General features: G+C 35.9%; 1 protein-coding gene across 6 annotated transcripts; it reads left to right on the plus strand.

Moving 5' to 3' along the window:
* The first annotated feature begins 21 nt into the window (after positions 1 to 21).
* On the plus strand, positions 22 to 10,770 carry LOC117925808 (persulfide dioxygenase ETHE1 homolog, mitochondrial-like). 6 transcript variants are annotated; one of them, XR_004653048.1, is made up of 10 exons: positions 22 to 343; positions 4,703 to 4,831; positions 5,103 to 5,210; positions 8,128 to 8,262; positions 8,385 to 8,426; positions 8,565 to 8,624; positions 8,713 to 8,766; positions 9,209 to 9,233; positions 9,350 to 9,542; positions 9,671 to 10,146. XR_004653048.1 is itself a non-coding variant. In XM_034844897.1 (10 exons), exons 1-9 carry the CDS (start codon positions 122 to 124, stop codon positions 9,439 to 9,441), a joined length of 867 nt encoding a protein of 288 aa, XP_034700788.1. In that variant the 5' UTR covers positions 22 to 121; the 3' UTR covers positions 9,442 to 9,468; positions 10,615 to 10,770. The 6 variants fall into 6 exon arrangements, 5 of the variants coding, with proteins under 5 accessions (XP_034700788.1, XP_034700785.1, XP_034700786.1 ...); XM_034844897.1 differs by lacking the exon at positions 9,671 to 10,146 and adding an exon at positions 10,615 to 10,770 and having other exon boundaries at positions 9,350 to 9,468; XM_034844894.1 differs by having other exon boundaries at positions 9,350 to 9,468.
* Positions 10,771 to 11,000: the final 230 nt, after the last annotated feature.

Here is an 11,000-nt window from a genome sequence, read left to right on the forward strand (position 1 = left end):
TGGTGTTAATTTGTTACTAACCTCTTGCTCAGGTTAGAGCAGTAGTTTCGTGTTTCCACCGGAGTTCCATTTTCTAGGCGGCCAAACAGAGGCCCCATTGGAGATCAAGGACAAAGCGAAAATGCTTCGACTCTCTCTAGCTCCACTCCGTGTAGGCTCATTCTCGGCAATGCCAGCGATCGCCAAGGCCCGTGGCTTCAGGTCACATCGGATGGTGAAGTGTTATTCGACGTCGTTTGGACAGTCATCGAAAAAGCTTTTGTTTCGCCAGCTGTTTGAGCAGGAGTCTTCTACTTACACCTACCTGCTCGCTGACGTCTCTCACCCTGATAAACCCTCACTGGTTAGGTTTTGTTTTCTGAACTTGGTTTGGTTGTTGCTGAGAAGCCGTACAAAAAGGAAATGGGAATTTTGATTTTCAATTGTATGATCTTTGATTTGAATTTTATTTTGCTCAGTTTTTTCAGTAGTCCGTGAGCTTGCGTTAATGTTGATTCTTTGTTTTGGAATATGATTGTAATACATTCGAGTTTATGGTCTTGATTTTTCACCTTTGATCGAGGATAGTATCTTCTTCGAAATTCATTTGGGTGTGTGCTTGTTTTATGAACTTTGCAGAAAATTCCTTTTTTCTAGCTTTAACTTTCATTTGGTTCAGAAAAGAAGCTTAGCGATCGATGGTGATGACTGATGATGCGTATTTGACATGGTGCTTTCAGAAAATTGATTTAGTAAATTCTCCTGAAGATGGACCTATATGTGGAGGACTCCTGCCCTTTTAGGCTTACACCCCCTTGGAGCAATCCTCGAGATGGGCTTTTGCAGCCTTTTGAACCTAGTGATTGCATTCCTCAGCTCTTTCTAGATCTCGAATGTCCTCCGCCCCACCAGGACAATCACACGCTTATTTAGATTTGAACTCACCCTGAGATTGACTCAATACAGAGAATGTTGAATCTTTAAGTGTCTAATTGACCCTTTTCTGTCATATATTGTCACCGGCATGTGGCAGAAATGAACTCCTTCTCCCTTCTCTTAAACCCACTTAAAAGCTCTGCACAGAACTACCTACCGCTGCATCACATTGATAAAAAGGAAAAAATGATGACAAATCTTGTGTCCCAAGTTTTCTAGAATTTAATATTTTTTATCCAGAATTGATAAATTCGTTGATATGAATTAATATTTACAAAGAAGATACAGAAATCCTCCCAGAAGTTTAAACATTTTGATAAAAATCAAGGAAAGTATGTGTAACCTTCTACATAATTCCCAAAACTCCATATGACTCAGTGATGTAAATAGTCCTTTACAAAAGAAACCAGCAGCTTTGCTCCCCTTTTGGCTAAAAGATTAACAACACTATTAGCTAAGTGTAGGGGCCCGGAGAAACATCCCAAATCTATAGTGAAATCAATAATTTGGCAAAGCCCAGCATCCAATTTTCAGGGGCCTCTTTCCTCTTTTGATACCCATAAAATAACAATAGTTGATTCCCCTTTCACTAAGAGATAAGAAAGGCTGATATCCTTTCTTGAGATAAACCCCTCAAAATTTATAGGATCTTTGTCTCAATAGCCAAACCTCTCTAGCAGGTTTTCAATATGGTATTTTGAGGATATTTTATCTCTCCTTCAATTGTAAGTTGCCCTAGGTTACCCGAAGAACACCCGAGTTTAACATAAAAAGAACTCTCTAGAGGTGGATTTCATACTGGTTGCACATGCTTAAGTATCCTCTTGGACTTAGAAACAAGGATTCCCATCTAGCAATCCCATCTAGCAAAAGGAGGCTCAAGATTGTGACCTTGTAGATTCCAAAGTTAAAGGTCTAAAGAGAATAGAAGGGAAAAAAAAAACCATATCCCATACCAAATTCACAAAGCTCCACTCATTCTAAAAGGTTTTTGCATTCCTTTCTCAGCAAATTAACTAAATCAAAGTGAATCTAACCACATTTCAAAGCACACCTTGTCTCTAAGGAGCACCCCTGTTACACCTAAAAAATAAATATGATCTTTCCTGCTCTTAAGGGGTACCTAGTCTCTCCTAACAAGTCTAAACAACCTTTGACAATGCCTCATAACCATCGAGCAATGAAGAAAAGGATGATCGATCTATTCATAACTCTCCAAACACATAACCTTTGATAATGCCTCTAAGGAGCACCCCTGTTACACCTAAAAAATAAATATGATCTTTCCTGCTCTTGAGGGGTACCTAGTCTCTCCTAACAAGTCTAAACAACCTTTGACAATGCCTCATAACCATCAAGCAATGAAGAAAAGGATGATCGATCTATTCATAACTCTCCAAACACATAATATAATGGTTTGACTTTAGAGCTTTACAAGGCTTCTTCATTTGTAGTATGTCATTGGTATTATCTTCTTATTTGTCATAGGTCATGCAAGGACCTTTACTTCAAGAGAGACTTTAGATTTCCAAATGAAATTAGCTAGAAAGATAAGAGACTAGGTTATAGGCCATGAAAGACTTACTTAGATATCTCCAATGCTCAATGCTAAAATAGTAACATCAAAGCTATCTGTTAGTATTGACAATTATTCTTTAGTGCAAATTCTAAAATAGAAGAGCCAAAAAATTTAGCATACTACTCCAATGCATAATGCTAGTGTTTTTTTTTGACATTGGAAATAGCAATGCCAAATTTAGTACAAAAAATGGCATTGCCATTTTAACACAAAATAAGGCATTGCCCATTGGAGCAGCAATACTAAAGGCAAATGCTAGATTTTGAGAGTAACATGCCTTTTTGACATCCCATTAGAGATGCTCTTAGAATTGACTTTAGATTTCCAAATGAAATCAATTCAAAAGTTAGAGATTGAGTACAAGGACCTTTGAGAGAGCTAAACTATAGTAATAATAATAAGAATAAAAATGGACTCAAAATTTTAACCTCAAAACCCTCAAACCCTCACATAAGGAAAGATAGGCAAAAAGCACACCTAGGTCAAGAAGGACATAAGGAGAACAACCTCCCATTTTCAGATGAGACAAGTTGTATTAGAAGAGTAAAACTCTTCTTAGAAGAAATAGAAGAAGTTTTAGAAAGAAGAGAGGCCTAACATAAAAGAAATAGAAGAGTTTTTGGATCTCATCACATTTAAAATATTTGAGAATTTATTATACAGGGTTTGGTTCCTTAACCAAAGATTTTTCTAGAGATGAGCTTTTTCAATAATGAATTGAAGTTCAGAGTTGTGGTGCAAAGTAGTTCAAATGGAACATCAACATAACCTCCCAAGGGCAATAGTATGACCATTTAACAATAATGTTAGCATACCATTTGTTGAGATGTGTCGTATATATGCTCATGATCACCCTATTTCGAAAAAAGGTTACTCTTCATAGGAAACCTTCATAAACACTTCTCTTGAAGGGTTTTGTCCCTCAAAGTAATCCTTTTTAAACCTAAGTTTCCTTCTCCCTTTGCCCTGCATCGATCCTAATTAATAAGATGTTCACTCTTCCCCTCATAGCACCTAAAGAAAGAAATTCTCTTCACAAGCTCTCAATCTTAGAATCCCTTTCCCTAAAATCTTGGACATTGAAAGGAAGTAAATGGGGTTATGAAACAAGTAGAACTTCCTAAGAGTTATTCTTCCACTTATGGACAAGTAGCCTCAAACTATCAAAATGGGCTTAAGACTCTGTAGATCTTCCAATCTATCTCTAGAAAAGAAAATTGTCTCATTTTTTGAGTTGCCAATGAAACACCTTCATTCCATTTCTAATCTCTAGGACATGTTCTAAAATGATACACACTTTAGCTCTTAACATCAATATACTTGCTACATTTGCTAAAATGCTAAAAAATAAGGGTGAGTATGGATTGAATTGACTTAACCCTCTCATTACCTTAGGGTACTACTTTGTACATTCATTCACTAAAACTAGAAAACTAATTGATGACAAGCACCTAGGGAAGGTAGGTGTGCCTAATTCACTAAAACTACTTTGCACATTCTATGAAGCTAGATTCTATTTTACAAATCATTGGTCATTGGGGTAACTGATTTAGGTTTTCAAATAAAAAGAAGAAACATTATCTGCAGCAAGAGTATGAATCTCCCTCATCAATGAGTAAGACACCAAGGACTTTGGCCTCTAGAGGAGGCACAAAAATTTATATCCAAGAAGTCTCTTCCTTGATCAGGGTTTTAACACCCAAACTGGAAACCCAATTAAACATTCTCGAAGAGCTGAAAACACAATTTAATAGCCATCACTACCATTCAGGCTGGAAAAGACCAAAATCATCACCCCTCCACAGTCTCTAATAAAGCCCCCTATGCAAAATTAATCTGGAATCCTAAATGCATCTGTCAAAGTTCTTCTTGAAACGACTTCTTTGATTACCAGTGCAAACACCTTTTCATTCCAAAGAGATGAAACTTGGTGGAATGCTGAGGAACACCTCAGTGAGAAGATGCCTGAAGAGACATAGGAATGAACTTTATCCCACATCTCTGCCATGGGTGAATCTTCCTAAAAATCCTTGCTTTTTGCTCCAACCAGAATGCTCTATCCAGAAAAATTGCTTGCCCTATTTCAGTTATCACAATACCCAAGTGATGACTTTTATGCATAGGCTCAACATTCCACTCACTTATACATTAATTTCTTCATTAGCATATATTCTGAAATACATGCTAACTGAGTTCATTTATCTGCAGTTGATTGACCCAGTCGACAAGAAAGTGGAGAGGGACCTTTCCCTTGTGAAAGAACTAGGATTGAAGCTCATTTATGCAATGAATACTCATGTACATGCTGATCATGTTACCGGAACTGGGCTGATAAAGGTTTCTAACATTCTTAGTTCTGTTTAACTGTTTTCTCAGTATTGCTGCAGGTTTCTAACATTTTCAATGCTGTTTAACTCTTTTTTCAGTATTGTTGCATGTTCATTCACACACATACACGCATACTCTCTCTCATAGTATGTAGAGGTTGATTCTTATTCTTTTCTTGATATGATTCATTCACAAAAAAATTCTCTCATTGCATTTCTGAAAGTCTTATATCAAATGGTAACTCACTCTCGCTCTCTCTCTCTTCTTCCTTTTTTTGCAGACTAAAGTTCCTGGTGTAAAATCTATAATTTCTAAAATGAGCAAATCAAAAGCTGATCTTCTGGTTGAAAATGGTGATAAAATCTATTTTGGAGATCTGTATCTGGAGGTAAGGGCATGGTTCATGTATTTTCTTTAAGATGAACAGGGGAACTGCTTGTGTTTTGTGTATTTATAGTTTTTTTTTTCCTTATAAGAACCACACTGGAAAGTTCAGGACTTGATTTTCAAATTTTTGAAGAACCTATGGTCTAGATGTACTGACTTTCTAGTTTCTGTTTTAGGTGCCGGGCAGTTGCTATACATTTTACTCCTGATATTTCTAGAACAATAATTGTTGCATTACTAATGCCTCCCTAATTAGGCATTTGAAGCAATTTGTTTTGTGTTGTTATACTAATGAAAAGAACGTAATAAGAGATGCTGCTTGGGTTTGGGCCTAAAACAAACTTGGTTGATTTGTTGCATGGCCTCAGAACCTAAACCTGCTAGTGGTTTAGGAATTTGTAATGTGGGTTGAAGTAATAGGAATCAGTTAATGAGTGGCTGTGCATAGTTCATAAGGAAACAAATTTCCTTACACCATTAAGTACATATTAGAGAGACTATTTAGGTGGATTGGATCCTCGTATTACAGCTTGTGGAGAGCTATATGCTCCTAGAGTCTGATTACCAGAGAAATTCTTTGTATCTCTTCCCAAAAGGCAGATTTTGGGAGGATCTGCTTGTAAGGATGTATTCCTGTTCAAGTAGCCTTCTCTTGTTCATATCTGCCCTGATGGGCTTTCTGGAATTTGTTCTTGACCCAACAAAGCTGAATGATTGTAAATTTATTTCACTCTCTGGGCTTCTCAATAACAATAATATGTTAATTTATTTCTAGTTTGGACTCTGGAGGTGCACTGGTTTTTCTCCTTCGAATGTTTCTTCCATTCTCTTTGAGTTTTCCCATTTCATGAGTCACCTTATTTTGCTAAATAGAATTTGTTCTTGTAGAATGCATCCCAAGTCTCTGTTGCATGGTATGGATGCAGTTATTGGTACATGAGATGTCTATGAGTTGTTGAATTCAGGGATTGCTTAAAAGATAAGGCGATGCAGGTGTACTTTGGAATTAGTTTGCCTTCTCTCATTAACACAAGCCCAAAAACAGAGGCAGTATCTCCTGTGCAGTCAACCGTTTTTCTTAATTATACCTCTTCTTTTCAGAAACCTGCCCTAAGTAATCACATCATCCATGGTACATATATTTTATTTCTAGATAATCCAATATTGAGAATTATGGTTTAGAAAAATAAATTTAAGCCAGATGATGACGACATGATGTCAGGAACTTCAATGTTTAATTATCAGCAGGTTACACTGTTATTTTGTAGTTGCATATATCTACTTCTCTATATTCATAAGCTATGATATAATTATGTGTTACTGGATTCGTTGAAGTTCCAAATATCATGTTTATTATCCCACTTCTAAGCTTGTAGGATTTACCCTTTAGTAAAATTTTTGCATGCCTTTTAAATTTTCATGTAGCGCTCTGCCATGGATGTTAGAAGAAAGTAGTAACTATCTTCGATTCCTGGTATCGTTTGGAGTAGCAAATAGAGGTTCTAAGAAAAATTTAAAAAACACCCTCAAGACAGTAAATAGAATCTCAAAATGCCCTTTGGCATAAACTCTTCACAATAGCTAATTTCAATTGAGTTCCCCCTTAGAGAATTGGAGATATGATGGTTATTTCATTTAGAGGGTTGAGGAATTCAATCAGAGGTAAGACTCTTTGGCATATCGCTTGCCTCACTGTACTGTGGATTGTGTAGCAAGAGCGAAACGCTAGGATTTTTGAGGATAAGTACCAAAGAGAAGGGATGTTGTGGGATCTTCTTCACTTCTACTCCTCCTTTTGGGCCTCTTTAACTGTCGCTTTTAGAGGAATCCCACTTTTCAACTAAGTTGGACATCGGTTTGTAATTCGAAAGGGGTGGATAACATTTGAAAGAGTTTGGTTTTGGTTTCTTGTGATATTTTGTACATGTCTTGATCTGTAGTTATCATTGTATAGTGGAGGAGAATGGTCCTATTTTGATCAAGTTTTGTATTTGTGGGAAGGACCTCTCATCCTTCTCATGAACTTTACTTTTTTTCTTTTTTTTGATAGACAAAGGCAGATTGAATTAATTAACGCCTAAAAACAGTGGGCGAACCCCAAGTATACAGGCAGTATACAAGCAAAACCCAAACAGGCTGCAAAAAGGAGAAACAAGACCTACAATAGGGATGTTAGTCTCCATTAAGGACACCCAAAAAGTCAAAAAAAGAGGGATTATCTAACCCCAAAACCTGCTGAGACCACTCTTAACAGTGAACGGGTAAAGAGTTTCCTTAGATTTTGATCAGACATCTCTTCCTCCTGAAAAGTTCTTCAATTTTGTTCTCCCCAAATACACGAAAAAAGACAAATCGGAGCCAATCTCCACATTGATCTTTTATTCTTCCTCAGCCCCTTAACTTTCCATTCTAGAAAGAGATTTCTCACTGAATCCGGGAACACCCAAACCAGTCCGAAAAAGTTAACATCACAGTCCAAAGCATTCTTGTCCAAAAGAAGTTTACTATTATCAATATATATTTTATTTCTGATAAAATTTTGAACAGTACTTTCTTGAGGAAAGAGTTTTTTTAATTGGTTATTAAAAAATAACCCCAATTAGGTGAATTTCACATGCATCATGCATCATTACCATTTTGTAAGAGAAAAAATGTCATCTTGCATCCACTGTAGTATATCCTGTAATTTTATAAGGCACATTTTTTTAGATTTTTTTGGTGGTATATGGTGAATCAAGATGTCCTTTGGTGTTTAATATCAAGTCTACTTATCATAAAATATATATATATATATATCAAGTCAAAATGCAAATACTACCCCGTTATTGCAGAATTTTCATCTTTTATGAGTATGGAGTTTGAAAGTTGTTAATTCGATCTTCGAGAACTTTATTTTTTCCTATTTCCTTTTGCTGCAGGTTCGTGCTACTCCTGGTCATACAATAGGTTGTGTCACCTATGTTACAGGAGATGCCCCTGATCAACCTGGACCAAGGATGGCTTTCACTGGGGATGCCTTGCTGATTCATGGATGTGGAAGAACGGATTTTCAGGTTTAATGTAGTTATTAAATATTTACAGGCTGAAAGTGTGAAGAATTTGTTTCATTTTTAAAAGAGAACTTTTCTAAAAGATTCTCAAGGAGCATTGTTTAATCTTTATAATTGACTCACAGGGTGGATGTTCACATCAACTCTACAATTCAGTGCATTCACAGGCAAGAACATGAAGCAGAGTGGGCATTTTTTTTTCATGGGAAAGAAAATTGAAAAACCTTCTATGTATTTGGTATTTCAAACACCATTATGGTACAGTTACACTTCTCTTTTTCTAAAAAATTTTCTTATCAATCCAGATTTTCACATTGCCCAAAGACACATTGATCTACCCTGCTCATGATTACAAGGGATTCACTGTATGTAACCATCCTCTCTCTCTCTCTCTCCTGGAACATGTAAATTGTTTAATTATCAACTTATGCAATGACTATGCTTGAGATGTAGGTAAGTACTGTGGGGGAGGAAATGCTCTATAATCCTCGGTTAACAAAAGATGAGGTAATTCTTTCAGCCAGAATTGTTGCTTTCATATTTTCTTTTATTTCTCATTTATCTTTCTGGTTATTACCAAATGGATTATGATTCTATGGACACCATTGCCTACCTTTTGTTGGTTAACCTGTCCTTGTTCAATGAATGCTATCCAATTTGGCTTGTTCATTAAAGTGAATGACATTCACAATAATCTAACATAGTCATGTTATTTTAAATAAAATGATTCTCCTGTTGAGATTTTACAAAAACACTGCTGGAATTTGAAAGCATTTGATGAAAAAAAGGATATATCTAACCTTTAAGATAATTAGCTGATTAAATTGGGTTTTTGATGAGTAAAGACTTGGAAAAATATCAATTAAACATTTTTTATTTACCTAGATCTTGGCCAAACTTCTCTTATCTTCCTAATTGTTTTTTTTTTATTCTGGATCTCCTTTTGCAGGAAACATTTAAGGATATCATGGAAAGTAAGTAAAAACTATCTGGCAGGGGAAAACCATGATAAATCTGTTACTCCTATTTTAAACTGCCCTTTAATATTTTCTACATGGCCCCTTAAGAGTGTGAATTAATTGTTTTTCAGATTTGAATCTATCTTATCCAAAAATGATTGACTTAGCTGTCCCTGCAAATATGGTTTGTGGGTTGCAAGATCTCTCTGCAAAGGGTGCTTAAGCTCTTTTTGACTAGATGCATGGTCAGGTATGGTTTTGAACTGCATTATTAAAAGAATTCAGGCATGGCTGTGAAGATGATAGGCAAGTGGAATATTCACTGTGAGTTTTCAGAGGATGGATTACAATAACTTTTTTCAATCAAAAAATGAAAGGAAAAAAAAAAATGTAGTGTATGCTGAAGAGATACTCAAATAACTTGCATAATCATTTTTCCATGCTCTTTTCAGAAAATTTCATAAATATTGGCAGATTTTGGAGCTCTGATCTTGTACAATAATACTTCCTGGTCATTTGAAAAAGCAAGCTATTGGAGGTTTTCCAGACTGAAAGATTAGTTAGAGCATGCCATTTTACTATGAATTTCCAGATTGATCGTTTGGGAGCACATTTTAAGAAGAAAATGAAAACTCTGAAGTCCTGATCAATTGATTATATGCTGGCCTGCTTTATTTCGAAGAGGTGATAAACCTAGGTTGATCTGTGAGAGCCTTCTTTATTTCCTTTTTCTTTTTGTAGAATCATACTCACGAACAGCTGAAGAGCCAAGCAATTAGCATCTTTTGACTTTGAACAAACACTGTAAAGGATGCCAACTTTATCTGTTTGACAATGAGATTTACTGAATTTGGTAATGTATAAAGTCCATAATGTTGTAAATGCTGACAAAACTACTTTCTTTTCCCTAGCAATTTTCTTAAAAAAAGGGGGAAAAAAAGGTAAAAAGCTGTGAAAGCTTGAATTGAGAGAGAGAGAGAGAGAGAGAATGAGTTTCAGATTTCATGAGAACTATGTCTGAACTAAATTATGTAAACTTTCAATTGAATTGGCTGGTTGGAAGTCATTGATGTCCATATCTGTTGCTTTTTAGCACCCTAGACAATTGAGGGTGCACTTTGGTACAGGGAAAAATGATTTATGTAAAGTTTCAATTGAATCAGCTGGTTGGAAGCCATTGGTGTCCATGTTTCTTGCTTTTTAGCAACCAAGACAATCGAGGGTTTACAGGGAAAAATTATGGTATTATTAAGTCTCCTTCGATAATGTTCCCAAGCCTCCTGTAACATGCTACATGAAGGAAATATATAGCCTACAATTAATTTTCTATCTTTTTTTTCTTGATATGAAACTGAGAAATATTGTCAGAATTTGTTTCACTTCTTGTTGGCTGCAGATGGTTCTTCCACTTGATAATACCTTGGGAGTATAGACCCAAGCAAGTGCTGAAACCTGTAAGTTTTTCTACGAGGCACATTTAAAATGTTAATATACAAGCCACCCACCATCACTGTAAACATTTGATCTTAAAGGCATTTCTGTTTTATCCCAACTTGATAATCTATCTCTGGGTAGTTCTGATCCTAGTCCTTCACCATCAATTGATCTGTTCTCCATCTGCTTTACAACCTACTATACTTACTGCTTAGGAATCTGTTTCACTTTGCTTTTGGGTTTTTAAAAAGGAGAACCAACCAAGCTTTATTAATCTTCTTCCATGACTACTGAAACATGCTTACTTTTAAGTACTTGTGCAAGGAGCCTAGAGTATAGAATTTACTT

This window comes from Vitis riparia, chromosome 12 (genome assembly GCF_004353265.1).
Source record: "Vitis riparia cultivar Riparia Gloire de Montpellier isolate 1030 chromosome 12, EGFV_Vit.rip_1.0, whole genome shotgun sequence".
Classification (NCBI taxonomy): domain Eukaryota; kingdom Viridiplantae; phylum Streptophyta; class Magnoliopsida; order Vitales; family Vitaceae; genus Vitis; species Vitis riparia.

What these genes read in the sequence shown, in the direction of transcription:
- LOC117925808 (XM_034844897.1), top strand. Translation starts at nt 122, where the DNA reads ATGCTTCGACTCTCTCTAGCTCCACTCCGTGTAGGCTCATTCTCGGCA. An exon ending in GTGGAAGAACGGATTTTCAG is followed by an intron (nt 8,263 to 8,384) that starts GTTTAATGTAGT and finishes ATTGACTCACAG; the next exon opens with GGTGGATGTTCACATCAACT. An exon ending in ATGATTACAAGGGATTCACT is followed by an intron (nt 8,625 to 8,712) that starts GTATGTAACCAT and finishes CTTGAGATGTAG; the next exon opens with GTAAGTACTGTGGGGGAGGA.